At 34.5% G+C, this 25,680-nt stretch overlaps 5 protein-coding genes and 1 long non-coding RNA gene across 13 annotated transcripts in view; 3 read left to right on the top strand and 3 right to left on the bottom strand.

The window, feature by feature from the left end:
* Positions 1–1,489: 1,489 nt before the first annotated feature.
* LOC106155297 (putative proline--tRNA ligase, mitochondrial) lies at positions 1,490–9,707 on the bottom strand. Of its 3 annotated transcripts, none has more exons than XM_087002144.1 (14): positions 9,543–9,707; positions 8,878–8,992; positions 8,200–8,377; positions 7,751–7,824; positions 7,498–7,575; positions 7,125–7,197; positions 6,841–6,948; positions 6,381–6,474; positions 4,980–5,011; positions 4,591–4,664; positions 3,832–3,911; positions 2,972–3,107; positions 2,183–2,362; positions 1,490–1,783 (listed from the first exon to the last, which is right to left on the bottom strand). In XM_087002144.1, exons 2-14 carry the CDS (start codon positions 8,887–8,889, stop codon positions 1,667–1,669), a joined length of 1,236 nt encoding a protein of 411 aa, XP_086858270.1. In that variant the 5' UTR covers positions 8,890–8,992; positions 9,543–9,707; the 3' UTR covers positions 1,490–1,666. The 3 variants fall into 3 exon arrangements, with proteins under 3 accessions (XP_086858270.1, XP_013385510.2, XP_013385511.2); XM_013530056.2 differs by having other exon boundaries at positions 8,825–8,992; positions 9,543–9,706; XM_013530057.2 differs by lacking the exon at positions 8,878–8,992 and having other exon boundaries at positions 9,543–9,676.
* Positions 2,358–4,951, top strand: LOC147764008 (uncharacterized). Its single transcript, XR_015332115.1, has 2 exons — positions 2,358–2,683; positions 2,950–4,951. It is a non-coding gene; the product is annotated as an uncharacterized LOC147764008 (long non-coding RNA).
* A 46-nt stretch (positions 9,708–9,753) lies between the features above and the next one.
* LOC106155298 (translation initiation factor eIF2B subunit beta) lies at positions 9,754–15,715 on the top strand. Its single transcript, XM_013530058.2, has 14 exons — positions 9,754–9,911; positions 10,452–10,538; positions 10,735–10,823; positions 11,313–11,343; positions 11,554–11,599; positions 11,980–12,039; positions 12,581–12,630; positions 13,013–13,109; positions 13,379–13,438; positions 13,815–13,948; positions 14,597–14,657; positions 14,868–14,927; positions 15,148–15,284; positions 15,446–15,715. Exons 1-14 carry the CDS (start codon positions 9,775–9,777, stop codon positions 15,516–15,518), a joined length of 1,122 nt encoding a protein of 373 aa, XP_013385512.2. The 5' UTR covers positions 9,754–9,774; the 3' UTR covers positions 15,519–15,715.
* Positions 15,703–18,383, bottom strand: LOC106155299 (zinc finger protein 367). Its single transcript, XM_013530059.3, has 4 exons — positions 17,977–18,383; positions 17,389–17,508; positions 16,751–16,886; positions 15,703–16,612 (listed from the first exon to the last, which is right to left on the bottom strand). The coding sequence occupies exons 1-4, from the start codon at positions 18,329–18,331 to the stop codon at positions 16,408–16,410; spliced, it is 816 nt and encodes a 271-aa protein (XP_013385513.1). The 5' UTR covers positions 18,332–18,383; the 3' UTR covers positions 15,703–16,407.
* Positions 18,384–18,575: 192 nt separating this feature from the next.
* On the top strand, positions 18,576–24,354 carry LOC106155300 (SERPINE1 mRNA-binding protein 1-like). Of its 2 annotated transcripts, none has more exons than XM_087002145.1 (7): positions 18,576–18,935; positions 19,892–20,060; positions 20,448–20,570; positions 21,199–21,273; positions 22,612–22,695; positions 22,950–23,178; positions 23,446–24,354. In XM_087002145.1, exons 1-7 carry the CDS (start codon positions 18,686–18,688, stop codon positions 23,851–23,853), a joined length of 1,338 nt encoding a protein of 445 aa, XP_086858271.1. In that variant the 5' UTR covers positions 18,576–18,685; the 3' UTR covers positions 23,854–24,354. The 2 variants fall into 2 exon arrangements, with proteins under 2 accessions (XP_086858271.1, XP_086858272.1); XM_087002146.1 differs by having other exon boundaries at positions 21,202–21,273.
* The window catches only part of LOC106163546 (solute carrier family 4 member 11), a 42,579-nt gene continuing 41,214 nt past the window's right edge, over positions 24,316–25,680 (bottom strand). For 3 of the 5 annotated variants that reach the window (XM_087002142.1, XM_087002143.1, XM_087002141.1), the window contains one exon: positions 24,316–25,588. In XM_087002142.1, the coding sequence (XP_086858268.1) occupies positions 25,253–25,588 (336 nt within the window). In that variant the 3' untranslated portion in view covers positions 24,316–25,252. The remainder of the gene's footprint in view (positions 25,589–25,680) is intronic. The other 2 variants (XM_013541165.2, XR_015332114.1) reach the window with 2 other exon arrangements.

Consider the following 25,680-nt stretch of genomic DNA (forward strand, 5'->3'; position numbering starts at 1 on the left):
AAAGTTTTGATGAAAATTACATCGATTAAAGTGTGAAATATCATACGGGTAAAACTTTGAAGAAATATTTGCCGTAGCACATATTCAAGCGGTCATGTCCCTTTTGTTTCGGTACATTTCTCGCACCGTGTCTTGGCGCCAGGGCTGCCGGCAAGGCACCATTATCAGTGGTCAAATGTGTCACGCTCCTGCCTCGCCGTAGGTGTCAACTCCCCGGGCTCCTGGCCAGACATGATCGGATTATCATTTATTTTTATTAATTTCGATAACAGCGTTCGATTAAGACGATACTTGCGGCATTTTGTTTGCTGATGTCTACTTGGGTCTTTCAAGGATTATCGAGCCAAAATAGGGTTCTCCGAACTGTGTCTCATCCTCCGTGTCTTATTTTCGAATCACTCTTTTGTTGTTATCTGTCAGGTTACCTCTTGCACACACTTACATATCAGTAACAACTTACGGCAAATAGAGACGGCGCAATTGGCGAAAAAAAGAGATAAGGAGAGGCGGGAGAACAAACGAGTTGATGTGTTCTCGAGAGATTAAGGGCGATGAAGAGACTAGTAGGAAAAGGTAACGACCAACATAAAATTCAGAATTAAAAGGTGATCATCGATGGCGTAATAAAGAGAACAGGTAAGGCTTAGCAAACACTTAAGGAAACGATCGTTACTCTGAAGTGGTGCTCTAGGACCTCAGCTGGCAATTGCGGTAGCTGAGGGGGGTTCGTTCGCAGCCCATTGCCACCGCTACAAATTCAAGAGCGTTACTCACAAGTGGCATGTTGCCATCCTATGTAAATGCTTGTTGTTACTTTGTCACTTCTTTCAAGTTTAAAGGCGCATTGGAAATGGGGATTTTGTGAAAGAAACACAGCATGTAAAATCGTATGTTAGGGAAGGCTCCAACACCAGGCCTAATCACCAGATGCAAAGAATGTTTCAGACGTATAGGCACAATAAATAAATAAATTAAATAGATAAATAAACGTTTGGTAAAGCACAATATGATTACAAATACTGAAGAAGGCTGCACAATATTAAGGTTGAAAATTCGAAATGCTATAAAGTATATACAGACTACATAACTTTTTCCGCTTACTTTGCATGACTGTTGCGTAGGCATCTTGTACAAAATTCAGTGGTTCAAATTTTGTGACAGATCTCCATTATCATCACGAATATGAAGGCCTCATACCTAAAACTTAGAGGGTAAACCATTTTACATATTTATCTATAATGGGATTTAAACCAATCCCAACAAGCGAAGTGAGAACTTGCAGAATCCTGATCATTAAAACACGTGTATTCACAAATCTCATGATGCCCTTGGACTTTGGGAAAGAACAGATCAACTGAGGGAGAGACGAGGTGGTGCTACCGAAACAGAAGTGCTCAAAAATATATATGGCAACACTTTAAACTTTTGCATATGCTTTCTCAATCATTAGCATTTCTGATCATTTTTTGAGGAAATAACACAAACAACGTATGTGTTCTTTTATATATTTGTGCATTATTCAAAAGTTTGTCAGTTTTTAATATGATACATGCATTCATTTTTCATGGAAACTGTTTTAAGAGTCATTCCATATCATTTTTTACTATTTTAAGTTACTACATTTCCAATCAACTTCTGTTGTTATAACTGCGTCTGAAAACATCTATTACTTGATGGTTTCTATTGAATTCTTTAATTTGTCTATAAGGTCTGGCATAGTTAACATCTCTGAAGAGTTGGAGTAAAGTGACTGCAGTTCAAAGAGAGGCTCTTCTTCCAGTGCCTAAGATAAAAAGCAATAAAAACAGCATATTATATCTTATGTTAATCAGTACATACATTTAACACAAAGAATTAATAGTATTCTCCAAAACTATGTTTTATTTGTAATCAACAAAAATTTTGACACAAGTTCTGAAAAGTGAGAGGACATGATGTCAGAGAGTACAAGTTGGTAAGTAACAGAAAATGACAAATCCTTAAAAAGAAAAAGACTGAAATGAAGGGGGGGGGGGGCATTTGAAAGGTTCAAGTTATTGCACATATTTGGAAAAAAAAAAGAACTTACATGTACAGCAATATTACAGATGATCCCTTCTGCTTCACATCTTATTAAAAAAAGCCTAACTACAAACAAATCTCATCATTCTAAGGTAAAAATATGTAATGATAAACCCCTTACCTTTTTACCAAGCACTATGGCATAAGGAAACCCAATCCTCCGCATATTTTTTAAGCGTTTTCCTATTGATAGTTGTATTTTGTCGTGCAAAACTATCTCCCCCCTTAGGTGTGGTATAGAATTCAGCTGGTCATAGAGCTGTTCTGCAAGGGCCCAAGTTACATCTGCCTTGTATCCTGCCTGAAAAGATGAATTAGTCCTGGTCAAACACCACTAATTAATTTTGATAGTCTGACCACTGTATGAGCTCTAATGATGCTGTAGTAATAAGTTGTTTGTGAGAAGGTGACCATGTCTTATGCTGAGAACATTCTTCATTCACCATTCCACAGATAATGACGAGCAACTGAACCAATTGCACTGAGAACTGTTACATCTGGAGAAAGTGGGTGACCAAAACTCCTTTTGTGTCTCACTTTGCTGCCGGTGCATCACAAAGGCTGGTGAAAGCAGTTTTGCAGCCACTGCACCAAAATAGACCTGGGCTCCGTATCTCGAAAGGTTTGCTATGTTGCGCATGTGCGCAAGTGTCTGGATTCCATAACCAATTCTTTTTCGAGATACGGGGCCATGGAATCAAGACGCTTGCGCACGTGCGCAACATAGCAAACCTTTTGATATACGGAGCCCTGGTCTTTGCAAATAGACAGATTTAGCTTACCACCAAACACATCAATGAGCTCTGGAAATCAATGCCCAAGTACTTATGTTGGCAGTCAAACCTGGCTGTATAAAACATATGCATCAACTCTTTTTTTTTCTTTCAGAAACACTTGATGAAATACTTACTTTCTGAGGTATAATGCACACTTGATATGGAGCGATAAGCTTTGGCCACACTACTTGGATATCTGATGAGAGATGTTCTATGGATGCTTGTAGAATTCTGCTGACTCCTAGGCCAAAACAGCCCATCTCTACCAGGCTGAAAGAAAAGCCAGATGGCATCACTTGCAGGCCATTAGGCAGGTGAATTCAGGGAGGTTTGAAGAATTACCCTTTTGGCTGGGAAAAGGGTATGCTTTGACTTAAATGCAGAGCATACAATAAGAACTGACAAATTCCAGTGGTTGATTTTTTTTTCAGAGGAAAGAACCAAAGCCTGCAAGCTTTAAGTGCAACACAAATGTTTGATATTCATGCCTCACCAGGTGACAAAACTGCAAAACCCGAGTCAACAGTTACTTGTCAGAAGACTGTTACATGATGACTTGCCAATCAGATTGATGAAACCGCATTTGAAACCTTAATTTGGCAGCAAGCCAATAAAATTGCTCTTCCAGTCTCCAATGATTACCTCTTGGTTCAGATGACAAATTTGGAATGCAATAGGTGATAGGTTATGTAGAATTATAAACTGAGTGGCAGTACTTTCTGATTTTAACCGGTGGCATGAGTTTAGAAATGACTGCTGAACAATGAGAATCAGAAAACCCACAAGAGAAGTTCGTTTGTTCACCTACTAGCAACATGCAGTCAGTAACTAATTCTGTCCACTGGGACACTTTGCATGATATGTACTGGTATACCAGTGAACTGTTATTTATTTATCTTCTCTCTCTAAAATTGGTTGCAATTGTAGAATTACAGTTGTGAAACATTTAGTATTCAACACATGAACTATTCAACTTATTTTGTCCTATACTTACTGTTTCTGACCTTCAACATAATTATAGTGGAGATTGAAAGGCTCAGAATATTTTGTTCCTAACAAAAATGTGTGTCCAACCTTAAAATAAAAAGTAACCCATGAATAAAGCAGAAGAGCCATAAACTTTTTTCCAAGAATATACTTAAAAAATAAAGCAATCTGTGAAAAAATTCACTTTTTAAATTAAACTTTCAAAAGAACCCTTGACATGATTATTCTTTACAAAATGTAGATAAAATACATAGATTATAATATATTAAAGTACCAAAGTGAATGTTCCCTACATACAAGCATATATTTTCGGTACTTTAGCATATAAACATACAGTAATGACTAAAATATATACATATACAGTAATGACTTGATCTTGTCAATGGGGAAAACAATCAATCTTTTAGTAAGTTAAACATAATTTTGGAATCGATAAAAAAATACATCTGTGCAACACTTGTGGTGCTTTTACTGTATAGATTAGAAATAGAAGGTAGCCGGTTATTCAGTTTTGTTGCCCCCAAACAATGGAAATGCTCTGATTTTAATAATTTATGACTTCTAAAAAATACTTTATCTATAAAATTCACAGTTTTTCCCCACTGAAAAGAACAAATCATTGCTGCAGTTATTAAGTTCAATTTCCAATTTTGAAACTTCAGGCCAGCCAACAGGACCATTATACTAGATGAGGGACATTTGTTTTTGTACGTTTGGTTTGTGAAACTTTACATAATATAAAAAAAAAAGAAAAGAAAACACAGACCTCTATTCCTGAGCTTGTTTTTAAATCACAACAGTCTCGATGCTTACAGTGATTGGTTTGCAAAACATCCTTATCTGCAAAGGAAAAGAAAATCTTGAAATAAATTCCAAAAGTATCTGTTACATTAACAGTTGAAATGAAATACTTAGTTTAAATGAGAAAACTTTTAAATTGCAATAAAGGCAACCTTATTTTAATACAATAAATTTCAAAATGTTTAGTATATTGAGACTGTTTGTGTACAGCACAAGATTTAGCGTACTGTGATTTTTCTTGTACTGTGATGTTTAATCTTTTGTAAGTTTTTTTTTTCGATTAAATCTGCAATAAAAAATTGACAATAAAAATATTTATATGACAAGAGATTTGTTAAACTGTTGTTTACTCACCCATTACTTCTTTATTAACTCCAATCCCACACCTTAATGAAGTATAAAATAAAATGTAAGCAAAGTTATACAAATATTCATAATTTTTGGCCTCCTGTGAATGGAAAAAGGAAAACAACCTTGAGTTTTTCAGGCTAAGGTTAGCAAACAGTCTTGTCTGTTTCAATAAAATAATAAATTGCTTAAGAAAAAAATATTTCTCACATTACAATATTAAACAATACTGTCCATCAAATTTCTCTGCCAGAAAACTACATAATATTATTGAGTCAGATTCCTATAAAAATTGTTTGCAAATAGTCTCAATTTTTAATGATAGTAATGGGAATTGTCTGAAATACTCCAAAAGTCTTGTTACTGAGCCTAAAATCAAGAGGGTTTTGACAGGATTTGGAGGAGAGTAGAATCAGAAATAATGGCAGACTAAGCATGTGCTTAATGGTTATGAATTTAAGCTGAAAATTTTCATTAATGAATATTCCATGAATATTTTTCCTAGTTCTTTTTTCTTTTTTTTTTTGTGTGTCACTTTTGTATTGCTTCTTAAACATTCTCAGTGCATAAAGTTTTAACTGAAGAGTTAAAGTCATAATAATTCTTCGTTTTGGCCAAAAATTGGATTTTCCTGGAGTAAACGGCAATTTTCCCGTACTCACCAATGGTCAGCGACCCCATTCCCACATTCAAAGTTAATCCAGGGTTTTTTTCCTAAACGTACGGTTTTTTGATAAAATCTTTTAAGTGATTTTAACTGACGGAGCCCTCTCTAACATAGCATATCGAGCGGGGTTTTCTGATGACCTACTTAAAACCGCGGGAAAAGCAGACAACAACAACACTTTATTGCAATAAAATAAGATTCATACGATATAATCGTCTTAATTGCTCATATTCACAACAGTTCTGGGCTTTTCGTTATGCGACACACTGTACAAAAACTCGCAACTTACGTCTGAGGATTGTGTCATGCGCCTGTGTTATTTTGGTCCCGACTGCACGCGAGAATCCGCGTGATGCGCCAAAATCCTTGGCAACGAATGCCTTGATGACCGGGGAAAAAAGGCACCGAAAGCCCTATTGACAAGCACAGTTTTTAGTTTTACTACAATAACAGCCGTTTTAGTGGTGAAATGCAATATATTTCCGTGTGTTGTTTAGAATGTATTTCTTGCGGAATTTTGAATCTCAAAGGAAGAGTTATTATTGCTTTAACCCTACCTCATGCAGATTCTAATCTCTAATGACATCAGGCAGTGCAGACTTTTAGTCTAGCTTGGATGACATCTATTTCACGTGATTCTTGGACATGTCCCAAATCTTGCCAAACACATGGAAAAATTAATTTGAATGAAATACCTGATTTGAAGAAGAAGATGGTAACACAGCATTTATAACACTTACTTGTTACAAATAAAGAGAGAATCTTGGCCTGCACTGGCAGGAATGTGGTACTCATGTGATAAGGTGCCTCCAATAACACCAGTTGCCCCCTCCACTGAAGAAAAAAAAAGGAAGGAAAAACAACTACACACCTTGGCAATGCTCAAGTCCCAATGGAAATGTTGAAGACACAAACTAGACAGCAAAGACTGCATACATTACAAATAAAGAGAGAATAAATAAATTAAATATAAATAAAATAAATTTAAAATATATATGTAAGAAAGTCTTAGTTGGATACATGATCTCATGGTTTTTATTTTGAAAACATCTGAACTTTTCATGTCAACATATTCTCTCCAGCTAATGAAAAAAATTGGAAGTGAAACAAAACTACAGTTTGGCAATTATGTTTCGAACAAATGTGTGTTGCAGGGTGATGCAGACACCTAGTATAATTTTTTAGTCTACAAATACACACCTTTTATAAAATTTACTCCTAGTCTAGTAAAGAGTCTATTGTATGCATCACATACTGAAATGTATGTCTCTTCTGCTTTTTCTACTGACTCATCAAAGGTATACAGGTCTGAAAAACAAAAAGACTATTTAAGTCAGATATAATATGGACATACACGGAAAATTGTGAATTAATTTTATATCACAGCATATACCATTTCTCTTAAACTTTGCACGCATAGATTTATTTGAACTTTTAGAAATCATTCATTTGGCATGCTGTATATTAAACCCGCAGGACTTTACCTTTCATATCAAACTCCCTTGATCTAAGAAGACCATACTTTGGAGCCATTTCATCCCTAAATTTCCTTGTTATCTAAAATAAGAATTTAAGACTCACCTGTCAATTAATTCTTAAAATCAATTTTCACGTTTCAATTAATGTATCAATATTAACTTTTCTTATAAGAGCAAAAGAAAGAGGCTAGTTCATATCTGTTCACAATGTAATATATAATTTAAAAAAACTGATAACAATGATAACAGCATTGCTTTATCTCTTAAAAGTTTATAACAATAAATTAAAAATCATTAAATAAAAAATCATTAAATAAAGAGGCAGATCAAATGAAACTATGACTGAAAGAAAATGAACATTTATTCAACTTAAATGTACCTGATACAACTTGAGAGGAAGGTGATTGCGCTCTAGCTTCTTCTGGCTCACAAGAAAAGTAACTGCTTCCTCATGTGTCTTGAATGGACGAGCAGCATACAAATAATTGAAGAAATTATATTAAATTGGTTAATTTAATAGAATGAGACCCTATCTCCATTACTTCACCAAACAAAATGTGAGGTATGTAGTATATTTTTATGAGCTGAATTGAATATTGATTTTGGTAAGTCATCTACAAGTTAATACTCACAGGACCAAGACAAAACATCTTTTTGTGTCTGTCTGGTAGTTTCAGCAATTCAGAACCCATAGAATCCCATCTCCCTAAAACCAACAATACCAGCTAATAAAACAAATATTTAAAAACTGCATCATTTTTATGATCGTATATAAAATAAAAAGTTACCAATTCATTGATTTCTAATTTCAACATATTAAAATGTCTATTCTGATCATATCAAAAGTTTTAGAACAGATTTAGAACTGTTCCTTTGGAAAACAAGATTAAGCAAGAAAAATCATTCTTGACTAAAACAAATCTTTTCCATGTCTGCTTTCCCTGGAAAATATTAGAAAAGAAACCTTTGATCATTTATCATGGGACCCAACACCCAACTGACTGGGGCTGCCTTAGAATTGAATTTAAAAACGTGAATACCGCGTTTCCACAGAAAAAGCTCATGTCTGGAATATACACACCCGTTTTTTTCCATAATTCGGCTGGGGTTAAACAAGTCATTGTCATCTTTTGAGCACCTATGCTTTCCATTTCCTGGTCTATCAGCCTAATCAGTTTATCTAGAGCTCTCTGTGTCCAAGGCAGCATGTAGAACAATCCGGTTTGTACACCAAATATCATTCCATAGGATTTCATGAGCTGCAATACATGAATGGATCAAACTAAAATGTATACAAAGTTCATATGAAATTCAGCAATGAAAAAATCTAGCTGACTCAAGAGAAGTTTCAAAGAAAGTTACGAATACATTCTCAAAAATTTTGCAACCATGTTAAATGAATTTTTTTACAGATGTTTATATACTTAGCATTAAAAATAGCATGGGCCAGACAATAGGAATACTTCAGGACAGGTTCTTGATATTTATATACATTTTTCACATAAAACTTATCCACATGACTTAAAATTGTTCACAGCGATTAGCAAGTCGTTGAATATTGCAGTTACTATCATTAGTATAATAATAATAATAATAATAACAGAAAAAAGCATAATCCATAACTGAATATAAAAGTTAGAGTTACAAAGTTTAAGTTATTTTCTGACCAGTGAATTTTTATTAATAATATTATATATAAAACATACTCTATGACTGTTGCAGGCCAGGTTCTTTTCCAAGTTTGTCTCATTTTCCTCACCCTTGTTAACATACATGTTCTCCACAGGTTGATACATTCTAGATATGCACAGACGATGGTAGAGGGTACATCTTTGAAAACTCTTGGTAGACAAGGGCTTCAAAAAGTTGGTGAGCTGTAAAAGTGATGTTGATATGAAACATGGTCAAAGAAGAAATCGATTCTAATGAGACTAGACATGTTTTTTTTAGCTGTCAGACAAGAAATGTGTACCTTCCTCAAAGCGCATTGATCGCATGACTGAATTAAATCAGACAGGCATCCTCTTGGCATTGAATGGAGTACAGAAAAGCTGGTGATTATACAAATACCTTGGAAACAAGAGGAATTTTGTTAATCTACTAGTATGGCCGGAGCTGTATCACAATCACTGGGGATGAGTGTTTGCCTCAGTTTTCGGACTTACATGCAAGGTTCTTACAAGGACCCACAGTTGCCCCAGGATTTGGATATGTACAGCCGTAGAAATTTCTAACACTGGGTGTTATGATAATGAGGCCTTACCTGCGTAGAATGTAAGGCCGAAAACTTAGGTAAGACCAGTGTACATGTACGAAAGGTTTACTTTACCTGCCTTGGCTTTAGACTGCTTTACATGTTTGTCGACTTAAAATATACATATGCCAAGGGCTTTCAGTTTGGGTTTCAATACATTTGATGATTACCTTTGAACCGATGGGGGAGTTTTGGTACATTATTTTGATTGCCATGTGTATCCCTTCAGTCCAGTCTGCTACTTTCACGCTTTCTCATTTCAGACACACTTCAGCTTCGCACAGATGATGACGATGAAGTATGATTCGTCAAAAATCTCAATGACCTTCACATTGAAAGTGTATCTAATACATTCCTAAATAATACCTCGTTATGATGTTTGATACATCCTTTCTGATAAGTATGGTTTTAAGAGCGAAAAAGAGGCCATGCATAGAAAACAGGTTAGCAGACCAAGAAGCAATCATGCCGTCAGAAAGCGAAAAGATGGGAGAATTTCAAGAGAAATTAGATACTTTTATCAATGATTTGAAGCAAGGGTAAGGGCCAGAGATTACGTAGAGACAAACAGTAAAATATAGAGGAAGTAAACAGTTGTGTAAAGGCGCAGATCTCACTTGACTGGTTGTAAATTTAAACCATCTGTCACTCGTCAGTAGAGTCAGTGTCGTTTTTGTGACAGGAATACCAGTGTAGTATTAGTAGTAGTAAACGGCTACAGGAACCGTAGTCAAGTCCCCGTCGATTTGTACAAGTGCCAGTGGCATTCGTCCCATATACTTACCCGATATACTACCGGTTAATCCTAATCACATGGGACCCCTGGCCTAGAACTATCATTCCTGTCACACTCAACTCGCTTTACAAAACGGTCATCCTTTGAGTCTTTAAAATATTATTATTATTAAACCCTAATTTATGTGCATTTACAGCGTTCTTCAATATCTTAATTAAACACTAAAAAATGAAAATCCTGATTATCTTTTAAAGTGAAAACATTATTAGAAATGTACCAGTACTGAGTATATATTTGTACTGTACTTTTATACCTGGTACATTCCACTTTTCCACTGTTTTAGGCACATCCAAGGTTCCTATACAGTTGCACACAACACAGTTCACATATTGAGAGGCATTATTTCCAATATGAAATGGAGAAATGCAAGGTATTGTTTTTTCAAAATGAATTTTTAAATGAATTTGCATTGGCTTTATTAACTAAAGCTGCATAACTACATACTGTGTGTGTTTCAAATGCTTGAAATTTCAGTGTAAAGAAGAAATTATGAGCACCTGATTAGCTACTGAAGTTTGCCATCTACATGTATATGTAGTAAGCAAGCGTTTTGTTTTTGTTTACAGTGAAGTAATGAGCCTAATTTGTAAGGAGGGAAAGAAGATAATAGATGCGCAACCTTCTGAGTCTGCTGCGGGAAATATGGTGAGAAGAGGTAGGTTAACTGTCAAGTTGTCAAGAATGCAGGATAAGTAATGCATGCTCATTTAGCACCTACTTGAATTGATACAAATTTTAACTTAATTTTGAGCATTTGAAAGAAGATATTGTTATTATTTTTTGGGGGGTTACCATCCATATGCTTTTTGAATATAAGTGAAATTGTTGCCTTTGGTTTGTTATATTCACTGCATTTGAAATAGTTAAAAATATTAGTTAAAGATGTATGTATATGGTATAAGCTCTGCGGGTAACTTTTTCACATTTCTCATTACATTTTGTCTATCAGAACTGCACATTATTGGAAAGACAATGATTTTGACAACAGACATACTCCAGTTTAGAAAATTCTTCAACATGCTCGGTACATATGAAAAGGGTACAAACAGATGTGTAATAAATAGAAAGCTAGGGACTAACATAATCCATCAAAGTTACAAATCATTAAGCAGCCAATAAATGGTAGATTTATTTCAAATTTTAGTTTTGAAGATTATAAGGGAAGAGTCTGCTAGGTAAGTTATAAATTTCATATGTAAATTTTTAAATGCTTACATGTTGATATTTGGAAATTTTTATTTTTGATTGTTGCTGCAAATTGTTTACATATGTTTTATAGATAATCGCAAAGAAAGCAAAGACATGTATGCATGCACTCTCAAAAGTGTGTTGGGTAAGTTATGGAAACCAAGTTTACATTGATTTATTAAATTTGTATCTTTCAGTGTCAAAGGAAAACATGAAGATGGGGAAGCCCAAGAATCATTACATGTAAATACAGTTTCTATATTTTGTGACATGAATACATCAGTTATTTGATCATGTCAGTCTTTTTAAAAATCTAATTGTGTACCTTACATATGTCCGCAACAAAGAATAATTGCAAAAATGTTAATCTTAGGCAGTATTGAATTTTTCCAACTTTCAACAGATTTTTGACTTTTGGGAGCCAAAAATATTATTTTTGAAATAGATGCAGAGGGCCACCTTGGATCCCATGCCATATTTTCAGACTTTCTCACTAAATGGCAGTCACATCCATGCATAAGATGTCTTATCTTTCAATTTTATACTTCAAACTTATGTGTAGCAGCTGCATTCTGTTTTTTAAAGTTGGTCTTGAATATATTTTGATGAATTTTCTGTTACAGAACCTCTTACTTGCAGAAGGACAAATTGATTATTCACACATTGGCTCTCATAGTTTAAAGGCAAGTGTTTAAAATCAACTTGGGTGTATTTTCGTTTTTAAACCTGTAGTTGCAATCTTTTGTAATCAATGTTTCTTTTTTTTTTTTTTTGCATTCAACATGAGATGAAAAAACTGATATGTGCTACATAATTTAATTGCCATATAATCAGGTGCAGTATGTTATTGAAGGCTTTTAATACAGTCTTTATAGATTTGAAAGATTTAGGATAAAAATACCTGGTTTTAGGAAAAATGACTTAAAAAAGAATATGTACCTATTTTGACCCTAGTAAATCTGTAGTAGTCTAATAAAATGAAGATGTGAGATTGTTTTATAACTAGAAAAAAAGGCTACTCTGACAGTTACTCTACAGATTTATACTTAGCTACAGATTTATACTTAATTGTGTTTAAGTTTCATAGATAATTGCTATATAATAATTTTGGTCTGAAATATGAGACTAGCTATTGATCTGAAGTTCTGATGTAAATCTGGTTCTTGTTTTTAACTTGTTCTTTGGGTTAAAAACAGAGTCTTAACTCATCTATCTTTATTACAGGCACCTCTCATAGAGGCCATAGGGGAACTTATTACAGAACTTGAAACAAGGTAAGAAAACTTGAAAGTAATTTTGGATTTGTAAAACCACCATCACTGTCGGATTAGCATTGGTGATCAAATATAATAATTGCTTTTGTCAAAGTTATTAAAATCTTAGACTGGATTCCCATCCCTAGATCGATCTAAAAGGATCGGTCCATCTCCACGGGATTTCCTGCTAAATTGCTTTCTGCTTAAGTGGCGTAAATGTCTGGGACGCCTACTAAAGCTGCTAAACGATAGTTAATTACCCCCTATCAGCTTCAGTAGGCATGACAGACATCTAAGTCGCTTAAGTTAATTGCAGTTAAGTGAGAATCCCCTTGGAGATAATTTGATCCAAAGTTAGTACAAATAGTCTCTAGGAATGGTATCTTATTTTCTATTTCAGTGCTGATAACATAGCTGTACAGGCATTGGAACATATCCATGCCAACGAAATTGTCTTGACTGCTGGCAAGTCAAGGACTGTAGAAGCATTTTTAGTGGTAAGACATACATAATGCTGATTACACATGCTTTTGCAATTAACTTTGTAATGTTATATATATGACATTTATATTTTTAGTCTTTTGTGATTACAATGTGTAGACTGTGAGATTGTGATTCAGTATATACCTGGAGGTAAATAAATCATAGAACTGAAGTGTAAAAAATGATTTGATTTATCATATTCATCAAATGAATATTCTCAGAAACAACATATTTCTTCTTAAGGAATTTATATTATAATTATCTTTTTAAATTTAAACTCCAGAGTGCTGCGAAAAAAAGACGGTTCCAGGTAATTGTTGTTGAATGTGCTCCATTTTATCATGTAAGTAGAAATTTTATAAATATCGTATTTATTTACTTTTTTTTTTTTGTCAATAGCTTAAGCTTTCAACAACTTTTTCATGATGTTCAACTGTGAGTGGTAATAACCTTATTAAATAACTAAATTAACTACACATTTATTAAAATCACAGTAATTTCTTGTCACATATATTTGTCCATTGTTTATAGACCTACTCATTGAATTATGAGTTGCTGTAATTTATGTTGGGTTATACTCCATGTAATTGCACTTTCAGTATTTTTTGTCTAATAATATGATTATTATAAATTGTCAAATCTAGTGGAGAAGGTCAACAAATATGCCAGTTGTATGATTTTGCTCAATAAACATTATTATTATTTTTTTATTATTAAAGGGTCAAGAGTTAGCAGTTAAACTTGCCAATGCTGGAATTGAGACAACAGTAATCACAGATTCTGCCGTGTTTGCAATGATGTCCAGAGTCAATAAAGTGATCATAGGAACACACACAGTCATGGCTAATGGAGGGTAAGGAGGAAGATCCAAATACTTCAACACTCTTTCCACATCATGTGGTACACTTAAAGGAAACAATCTGTGCTGGTATGCTTTAAGAGGTCCTTACATGTTATGCTAAGGGGGGAGGGGGGATTGCTCACGTTTACATTGTTCTTCATTCTGTTTGGGCATAAATTGATTAATTGAATTTATGTTGAGCATTTGGGTGACAGAATCTGTGACCGAGGCCTGTTTCACAAATGAACTGAAGTCCAAAACTTGGTCTGATTTCAGACCAAAATTTGAATGATACTTCTGAATCAGTAGTAGTAGTAGTAACAGTAAAAGTAGTAATAGTAGTAGTAGTAGTAGTGGTAGTAGTTGCTGTTGTACAATAAAATGAAATGTTTCACTTCTTTTATGACAAGGAAAACATTCAAAGACCATTATGGATTTATGTTAAATAGAAAAAGACCTATTATTTTGTCTGTAACTGTTTCTTTAACCAGTTTGTAGGGCTTTTGTTTAGTTTTTTAATGAACTGACCTTTGAAGTCATTGTGTTTACAAATTACATACAATATCACTCTAGTTGTAGAGTACTAGAAAGAAAAAAAAACAAAAACGGAAGAATATAAATATAATATGAATATAAGCATTATATCCATTTCCTTTTCAGGTTAAAAGCTATAAATGGTAGCCATGCTATTGCATTGGCAGCAAAACATCATTCTGTTCCTGTAAGTTGGCAGTGTTGTTTACAATTGAAAATAAAAATCAGTCCCTGCAAGGCAACTCCTTAATTAGAGCAGTAACTCAATTTTAAGGAAATTTGATCAGTAAATATCCATTTGTTCTTCTTTATTGCTTGTTTTTATTTGAAACATCTAGATGATGATTTTTTTTTAATTTTGCAAAATGTTTTATGCTAAACATCTTTTTCTTTCCAGTTAATTGTGTGTGCACCAATGTTTAAATTATCTCCTCAGTACCTTTGTTCGTATGACCAAGTGAGTAACTTCTCATGGTTGTTATTAAGTTCAAAAAAATATAGAAAAATTAGATTTGATTGTTGTATTGAAAGAATAGGTGATTTCATTACTATTAATGTTTACTTTTACCTTCTTAAGGTAAAACTTTTTAAGGTTTTTTCACTAATTATCAGAAAAAAAACAACAAAATCTGGGTGCCATTCATTACACAAAATAATATTTTCACTTTTTTATTTAGGATGCCTTTAACAAGTTTGTGAGTCCACATGATGTGATGAAATTTTCAGAAGGGGAAATTTTGTCACATGCCCAAATACAGAATCCAGTATTTGATTATGTGCCACCAGAACTTGTTACACTTTTTATTTCAAATATGTAAGTATAAAATGTGATGTGCTGCTGTAGTTCCTTTTGGCAGTTTTCGGCTTGTAACATAACACAGAAGGGGGGAGGGGGACGCATGAGATCTTCATTGTGCAAGTCTTTTTTTATTTTTGTTTCTTTCTTTGAAAAGAACCATTTTCAATCCATTTCAGTGGAGGCAATGCACCATCTTATGTGTATAGACTTCTGAGTGAACTGTACCATCCAGATGACCACTACTTGTAGGCAACGAACTGAGGCAGTGGATATTAACTTATATCTTGATGTCTCACAAGACTTTTTCAAGATGCTAATCATGGAACCTCAAACATTTTTACAGAGTATGATAAAAATTGGCATCATGTTGGGTTAAGGTTACTACTTTCCAATTTTTTATGCATTAAATTGAAAGGGAAAGCGAATAAAAAGATCCAATAAAATAAGTGTTTATTGGTCAATTGTGAGATTTACATCTAACTAGACCTTTTTTTTTCTTTTTTGAAAACTTAAGTTAGATACAACTTATGAGTGTCTTCTATAACACCTCTCACAGTTTTTAAAAACACCTTGGTACACACACCACTGCAAAATTGGCTCTGGTGAAATTGTGCACTGCACAATTTAAAGTTAAAACTAAATGCATACAATATATTTAGAGTCAAACAAATGCAGCAGACATAGTAAAAAGGCTAAAAACAAAAAACTTCACAGAACGGCATGTCCAAACCACAACATGCAATTACAAATATTTACAATAGATGAAAGTTTCTGTTAAAAGCAATAATTTAAATGAATTGTTACATATATTACATCCTATCTACTTATAAATAGTACTCATTTTTTTAAATAATGAAATTGGCTTAAGAGTGCACAGACTCTAAAAGATTCCTACTAACAGATTGATAGTAAAATGTACAAACTTCCCTTCAACAAATAACTGGTAAAACTGTCATGTACAAAAGTACACTTCAAATGGGTTTAACAAAATAAAATTATTTGAAAATTCATCACTATTTGGCCTTGCCAAGCAAAACATCCGAACTATTTGGCATATTCATTGGCAAATAAATGGAAAAAGTTTGTTATTAACATTGAAGCATACTTCTCAAAATAAAATATGCTTATCTGTAATTGTCTATTGACTCTGTGCCAATTCAATTAATGCAAGAGCTCCCAACCACTTGTCCTTTTGATCGTCACTCATCTGACAGGTTTCATTTTCTTTTCTCTTTTTGATGACCCTTTCATCACTTGTTTTTGCCACTTGGTCTAAAAGTCTTTTTAACTGCCTGCTACTTGAATAGGAAACAGTTGTTTCATTGTTTCTGGATTCTACATGCCTGAATAAAAATAAATAAAAATAAAATTAATATCTAGTCAAGCATTTTCTCGCAAACAGGTAATTAAATTTTGAAAATATATTTTAAAGCTTGTGCTGAATTTATTAATAACATGAAACTAATTTTCACAAAAGATACCTTTTGAGCCAATCTTTAACTTCATCCCTTAGCCCTTCCTTCTCCAGTATTGTAAGGTCTGTGGGTGCTCTCCTTAATGGCATGTTGGGATGATCTTGGCAGTGTCTATTGGCGTGCGTAAATCTGCTGGAACATCCTAAGCAGAAACAAGTATTTTTAACATTAACAAAATATGATTGTAGTCTTTTATAAGAAAAAACGAGTTTTTGGTATATTAGATGCAGTTATCAAAGGAGGAAGAAAAAGGAACTCGTTAGTTTTTGAAAGACTAGTCCACCTTTTCCCCAATAATACTGACTTACTCCAATATTAACTGTTCTAGTCTAAATTAAGCAGACTCCAGTGTTCAATGGAGACTATTTTACCTCTGGTCCCATAAGTGAGGTTTTAGTGAAAACAGAGATAAGAAAATAAAAATATTGTAAATATTGTAATTTCTGAGCAAGTGTTGTCACTTCATCTCAATGTTCGATGTATTTTTATTTATAATATAAATATAAGAATATTGGTATGTGAATAAAAAAATCTCATTAATAGTAGACACTTCACCAAATGACTATTTGAAAAATGGAACTGACACTATTTTCAAAAAACCTGCTCCAACACAAATAAGAAAAATTATAATAAGGCAAAATTACCTGACTGAGAACATTCAAATGGTTTTTCTCCAGTGTGAAGACGTTGGTGTGTTTTCAGCTGCCCACTTTGACAAAATGCACGTCCACAGCCAGGGTAGTCACATATGTAAGGGCGTTCTCCTGTAAATTTATAGTTCTCTTTAATTTACAAATAGTAACTTCAAAATGAAATGTTACCATGTTTATTAAAATATATAACTGTTAAACAGAAATAAATAAAATAAAAATTCTATAATAAATAATAAAAACGAAGATTTGAAATAAATATTTGTGAAGGCAAAATAAAAGGGCATTTAACAAGAACTGACATCATTTAAAAAGTGACACTGTCGATTTCTCTTAAAAGTCATTGTTCGTTTAAAAATGGCGCGCCAATGGTTAAGCTTGGCATTTAATTTTTCTAAGTCTAATGCGAAAAACGTTAAAAAGTATCCTGGACTTGTGTAGCTAAATTAAAAAATGTAATTTTAGCTAAAACCTTTGTCTAACAAGCTATGACTTTTACCTGAGATGTCAGGAAAATTTGGCGGACTGTCAGTAAGCGGTTCGCGTGACCGCCCAGTTAAAGGCCCAGTATAATATTCTTACCTGTGTGGGTTCTCAGATGAGCTTGCAACGATTTTTCTCTCGGAAAAACCCGATTACAAATCTTGCACTTAATCTGATTTGGCGATGCAGGACCGTCAACCACCAAAGTGTGCAAAGCGTCAGCCCTGGGCCTTCCACGACGAAGTATTTCTTTATCTCTGTCCCCCGCTTCAGGCGATCCACATGAACTTGAAGGACTCAAATTAATTTTTGCTGCCCCAACTCCCCAATTCCATGGCATCATCATCATGTCCCGAAAAGGTGGACTTCCTGGCACATTTTCAATGCGTATGGTGAGTTTGCCATCCCTTTTTGGCGAAGAAAAAGCCGGACTGGTCTGAGCGTTTTGCGCCATTGCTACCACCGTAAAAATTTCTGGAGGGAAGTAAACTAAACGTATTTTCGCGGCATCTCAGGCATCATGGGAACGTGTAGTTTTTTTGATAAGTAACCACGAATGAATAATTTAGGTTTTTTTTTAAATAGCTTGTGTACATTTTATGGAAGTTTTGATGATTTGAATGCTTGGGCAATTTATTTCGAGAAATTTTGTTTACCTGAGCTCGCGCCTTATTTGGTTGTAGTGACGTCATTTTGGCTCGAAATCCCAGCATCCATGTAAACACGCCATATTGGAAAACATTGACAGGACTTGCAGGAGTACCTGCCTGATAAACATCCATTGTCATCCTCTAAAAAACGAGGAGCAATGGCTACCACCTACGGTATAGAGGTGAAAAATAGGTTTGAGTTGGTGTTAGATGATGAAGATGACCCGTTCGAGATTTTAAAGGAACAAGAGGAGCAAGCAAAGAAGAAGGATGGCGACAAGACGAAGAAAAACGCCAAAAATGAGAAAGCCAAGTCTGCGAAAACAAAGCAGAATAAAAAAGCTCAGATAATCGAACCTGAACCTGCAAAACCAAAACAAACAGAGCATGTTGGTGGAAGGAGAGAAGGTATTAACCGTGCAATACATAAAAATCATTTATTTCTCACTCACTGTAAAATGATTCTGACATAATGGGAGGCATTGAAAGCGAAAATGCTGCAAATGCAGTAATGAAAGGGTGAGGATGACACCCGTCATGACTGAACTGCCATTATGAGTTGAAAAATGAAGTTGTTGCAGTTTGTGTCTATTACACGAGTATTGATATTTTCTCTTAGGCCATGCGTTCAAGCTGACATGCTTTCACACAAAGGTGAATAACCACGTGGTTTGTTCACACGTGACTTGGTATCAGTGAAATTAATGGGTATTGCATGCAATTCTATTTTTTATTTGCATTGTATCTGCATTGATGAACACATGAATGAAAAATAAATGAAGGCCCAACCGTTTTAATGACTGGCCTAACTCGGACATGAGCACACTCATGTGGTAAAGTCTTAATATGTCAATTTCACATGTGCACATGGTGACCGGCTGAGAGTTGCAATGTTATATTATTATTATTTTATTGTAATGCAGACTTGATAAATGACATCATCTGTGCAATAAGCCCCACTACTTGTAGGACAGTCTAACAATGTTTAAGTGGATACCTGTCTCCAAAGCCACCAGAGCATGAAATTATTTACCATATTTTAAACTGCTGATAAGAGAAAAATACCTCGGTAAAAGAAAATTCTTATTAGCCAGACTTTAGTAACTTCCTTGCAGGTGTTATAGTTAACAAGGAACTAGTGTAAAATTGTTTTCTTCTGGCATACATTGTACTGTTGTTTTTAATGTGGTAATTTAAATTTTTTCAGTTAGAGATTTAAGACGGATACTTTTACTGACATCCTGTGATTTATGGGAAGTCCTAATAAATACCTATACAACCCAGTGCATCCTTTTGTTCAGCAAAAGTATATCTTAAATGCCATTTTCCGATCTGGTAATTAATGTTATCCCTTTATGATTCAGAAAATCCACCTCCAAGAAGGCAGCGAGAGCAGTCCGCAAGGAATACAGATACTGACAGACCTCAAAGTGACAGACGGCCGCCTAGACAAAACCGTGGACCCAGACAAGACAGACAGAATGACGACTTTGCTCCCAGAGAACAAGGCTTTTCCTCAGGTGGAGAATTCCGGTAAGATTAAGATGTAGAAATGTTACTGGTGTGGTAATACCCAAATAAAATATATAGCTTTAAAATAAATGGCCAATTCATGTTTTTGTATTTTAAGATCTATGCTTGAGAAAGGAGGAAAATATAAGCTTGCAAACACCTAGTATGTTCTTTTTCTGATTTGATTAAATGGTTTAAAAGTGAGCTCAAAATATTTGCACTCTACAAAAATATTTAGGCTGAACTTGTAATTAGCATTTCTATTAAGAATTTTTTTTTTTTTGGGGGGGGGATAATATCTTTCAAATAATCAGCTTGCCTTTGTGGATATTTAAAAAGTAAGTAAAATGTAAAAGACCAAAGTTTTTTTCCCCCCAACATTTTAAAGACTAATTTCTACAATTTCAGTGACAGACCAGAGAGTGGGAGGGGAGGAAGAGGAACGAGGAGAGGAGGTGGATTTGGACGTGGACGTGGCAGAGGAGGATTTGGAAAGCGTGAATTTGATAGACATAGTGGCAGCGATAAAACGTGAGTAGTGACTTCGTCATGATAGGTGTAAATAATATTGTCTGCATTTTAACTATGATGACATGAGATAATGTAACTTAGAAATTTGATTGAGAGCACATCATCAACCAAAGAAGCAAGGCTTGGAGCTTATTACTTCTCACTACTGTAATATAATCAAGTGATGGTGAACTATAACTTGTTACAAACTCGAAGGGCCAAGGTTTTGTTCAGGGCTTTTGGTAATTGGGTCTTTTCAAGCAGTGACAAGTTTCCTTGGTCTTCCTCTGGCTTTGCATGTCTATTTGGTACTACTGTAAAATTTTTACAGACAAAGATTAAAAAAATAAGAAGAAAGTAAAAATAATAAATAAATAACTAAATTGTGGCAATTAAAGCAATCTTTTGCAGCAATTGTACAGATTGATGAAATATACTAAGATATTTTCATTCACTATCTGTAAAACCTACAAAAACCACAATCAGTTATAATATTGAAACATATGTTCAACTTCAAATAACAAGCATCACTGGTGAGAATGGGTGGAAAAGTTTTTATATATGAATCAGACTGCTTTCGTTGTCTATTATTTTGCTTTTCGTTCTCCCAGTCATCTTATGCCTACTTGATTCATTCTTTTTTTCCTAGCAGCGGTGTTAAGCCTGTGGACAAGAGGGACGGTGGCGGAGCATTTAACTGGGGAACTGTCAAAGACGATGTAGAGTAAGTCAGTTGGGTGGAAACTGTTTATTGCATCTTGCAACTAACCTTAAAGATTTTTTTCAATGCAACTAATTAATCACCTCACCCTGACTGCAATGGATATGTACAAGACCCTGAAAATGTTTTACCCCCTGTTTGTACTCTAACAGTTGCCCAATACTAGTTTGTTTGCAAGAGAGTGTGACTTGAAGTGTTTCTGTGATGATTCTTTATAATCAAACAGTTTGCATGACGACAAACTCTTGCTTTACCGGAAACTGAGAAACACTAAATTCAGATTTTGCCTAGCACCTATGGTGTATCCAACATGTCTGATCTATTGATGATAATAATTGTTCGTCTATGGCAGACTTTTTGTGTGTCAAAACAATTTAAATTACATGCTGAAAATTACAAACTGCTTATAAATAATAATTAAGATTCATTTTAAGGAAGGAAGAATCCAAACTAAAACAAAAGGGTATAAATTTTTAATTTTAAAAATGTAGGTCTGAAAGTTTGTCAATGTTCAAGTTAATGCAGTTTTTATGTCAGTAGGTAAACAAGATTTATTGTAGGAAGCTATTATATGAAAAGTTTGCATTACAATGCTTTTAATCAGAGTTACAAATAAGAAAGTATATAATAACTGGATCTTATTGGTCATAATGTTAATTGGAGATGAGATCTGCTTTATGAAGCCCTCCAGTTATCCTCTTTGCTACCATCATATTTGCTTTTCCAAGTAGCTCGAAATGCTAAAAAATTTAGTATGTACCAGTGATGTAGAAATTTCATGGATATTTTTGTGATTGATTGATTGATTTAAGTAGTTGAATTGTTCTAATTCAAACTGAAAGGACCTTTTCTGCTCTTACACTTCTTGCCTATGAATTACTTACCCGCTACCAGGTCCACTGATTGAATTTTCACTAGATATGAACAGATAATGTCTCTGGCTAAATGTGGTCAATTTTCTAACTGGCTGGTGGAAAATTTTCCTAAAATATCTGCCACCCTAGAAAAGGATATGAATTGAGTGCATGTTTGCCATGTATTGATTTCACCACCACCCATTCAAGTGTTTTGAATAATAAACTTTAAAATAACAAAAGGTAAAGTGTGACAGGTAAATTGGTCTGGTACATTAGTTGTTTTTAAAAGAATGTCTCTGCATTGTTTTAAACAACCATTGGCCTCGTCTCACTTGCCCAGAAAACCAATAAGGAAAATCATTTTCTAACGCTCTACAAAGTGGTATTTTACTGCAGTGATAAGCTGATCAGACCTTATAATGAGTACCTGTTAGAGCAGTGTTCTGTCTGGTCACATATCAAATCCATTTTGATAATCTTTCAGTGACCAATTGAATACAACCAACCTGTCAGAAGAAATTACGGACTGGTCTGCAACAAATGAAGATACTGAAAACCAGGATCCAAAGTAAGACCGTTGAGAAAGTCTAAATTAATGTGAATTTCAAAGGAGTTAAATGTTTGACATTTGATAGGTAAAAGAGCTATATGTTGAAGTTTGAAGCCTTCTCAATTAATATTTTCCCAAGTTTTGTGATTTTTTCCAATGAAAAGGATGTAAAAGTTGAATGTTATTCTTAGACTTGAATTTTAAATCTGCTGATGGTAGATTTTTAATGTTGGTAAGATGATTTTTAGTCATGTTTGTATGTTTTTCTTAAGTGAAAGCACAGATGTGGCTGAAGAACCCGCCGAGCCTGAAGAAGAGGAACCCAAGGAAATGACATTAGACGAATGGAAGGCCATGCAGAATAAACAAAGAGTGAAATCTGAATTTAACTTGAGACGACCGGGAGAAGGTGTTGATGATGCCCAATGGAACAAGACCTATGTACTCAGTAAGAAACCGGCTGAACATGAGGAAAGTGAAGAAGAGGAGGAAAGTGATGAGGTAGGAGACTGCCATTAGTTGTTTTTCTGCATCATAGGGTTTACGAATATTTCCCTCTCTTGTCTCTTGAGATCTTTTATGGAAATAGGTGAACTTCACTGAATTGAAGTTACATGAATTTCAAAATTTGGGAATCCTCGGCATAGAAATTTGTGATGTTAAGAATTAAACGTCTCATCATAAGCCCTTTTCAGTAAATGTCATAGCAAAGGTTATATTCCTTTTACTAAATATATACTTGATAGAGTTGAACTGGGTATTTTTTAGGAGGATCGCCATGGACGCAAGCAGCATGTTGTACCGATTGAGATCACATTTAGTGACAACCCAAGACGTGGTGGTGGACGCCGGGGAGTTGCTCGTGGTGGTGGGCGAGGGCGTGGAGAGGGTGGATTTGGAGGAAGGGGGCGCGGTGAAGGTGGATTTGGAAGAGGAGAGGGTGGCTTTGGTAGACCCGATAGTGGTGGATTCGGCAGAGGGGAAGGCGGTTTTGGAAGAGGAGGAGACCGTGGTGGATTTGGTGGCAGAGGCCGCGAAGGTGGATTTGGGCGTGGAGGTAGAGGTGGCCGCGGTGCACGTGATGGCTTCCGTGGAGGTCCAAGAGGCAGGAAGGAAGCTGCTCCAAAGTTTGATGATGAGAATGATTTCCCTGCATTGACTGCAAAGGGGTCGTAACTCTTAATGGGGAAGTGCACAACGCACACATTTTGGTGTGAAGACTTTCACACAGGGTCGTCTTGAACTGTGGACGAGGGCAGGTGACCTACAACACATTGTAGACCGACTTGTTTTTGATTTGTGTATTATTGACATGCCACTTCCACTATAAGACATTGATGTATGGACTTAACTATGTCATCCAAGTATGGAAGTGGGTTTGTACAATTCATTCATGGTAAGCTGTACAGAACTGGATAAGCAGTTGTATATTAAAGAGATTTATCAGGCTTATATAGGGATTTCAACGGGAACTATTGTTAATGTTTATTTATTGTAAACATCATTTGCGCCAATATAAAGGATCTCGGAATCCTTTTTTTGAGTATCACAAGCTCGAATGCCTATGGCACTACTGTTATTGCATGTAGTAATGCAGGACATTGTGAATTTGAGATAAGGGTGCTTTCTCAAATCTTATTTTATTTTCTTTTTTTTCTACAAGGTAGATACTCCATTTGTATCGTATATGACCTTATGATCCAACTGCTGTACAGCTAAATCGTCAATATACAAAGGTCTTAAATAGTTGATAGTGTGACAAATTTATTGTATCAGTCTTATTTGTTTGTTATAAATTGCAAAAGAAAAAAATATTAAAATAAAAAGATGTACCCCTTAACAATTTTTGTTGGATGTTTGATTTTTGGATTATTTGACTTGACGGTAATGCATTTTTGTGAAGGGCAATTCTTAAAACGGCAACCTTACCCTACTGAGAAACGAATTAAATCAATTCGTACATATAAGTGGAAAAGCACAATGAATAAAGTTTTATGTTTAGGCCATGTATTTAAGTCAAATGCTTTCTCTAATGTAAAGTGAAGGGAAAGAAATTGTAATTGAACTAAATGTTAAACATCAAAAGATAAAAATGTCTTAAATGACCAACAATGTAATCCTTAAAATGTTAACACTTAAATGTTAAACATCAAAAGATAAAAATGTCTTAAATGACCAACAATGTAATCCTTATAAATGTTAACACTAAGTGTTGACTGTAATATAAGTTCAATATAAACAAGAATAAGCAATGCTATGTACAAAACTTAAAAAGTGTAAATACATAGCTTATAAAACAAATAATCTATTTTAACAAATTGGTGATTCAGTTTTCTTTATCAATATCAAAGAACTGTAGGTTCTTGTCTTGAATATGGCTTTCATAATGTGTAAAGTATGTTTAATGTCAACCAAAGGAGTGTCCTCAACGCATGATAGAAATGCCCCTTCAGAAGAAAGTTTGAAATTCAAGTGGCTTCATTTCACTGAAGGCAAAGAGTACGAGCATCTAGTAAATCCAAATGCTTCTTTTCAAAGAATTTTGGTGCAATTTTATGCCTGTAATAAAAAAAGGTCAATATATGTTAAAAATAGTTCTGTTTATTGCATCTCTTCTAAATAAAAGCATAATTGGATAATACTTACCAAAGCCAATGACATCTAAAATTCTTGGCAATGTGTTTATTTGAAACACTTTTGTAAAGAAATTTATAAAATGTACAAGAAAATGCTTTTTGTACCTTATGGGAATCAGAAGCACGAGGATTGCTGGAAATGCTGGCTTCATTAATTTGTGAGGGGCAAATCCAAATGTACACAAAACAATCAGCTGTATTAGTTGAGCCAAGGTGAATAACAACACTGTTTTGAGTGGTATATTTCTTATATAATGATTGGGATGATAAGCAGCCTGAAATAACAAAAACACTAATAACTAGAGGATCAATGAGGCAATACCACCTCCGGATATAGTACCACCAGCTGGAGTAAGCGCATTCGTAT

The sequence above is a fragment of the Lingula anatina genome, chromosome 1 (genome assembly GCF_051362555.1).
Source record: "Lingula anatina isolate TDL-2025a chromosome 1, LinAna3.0, whole genome shotgun sequence".
NCBI lineage: Eukaryota > Metazoa > Brachiopoda > Lingulata > Lingulida > Lingulidae > Lingula > Lingula anatina.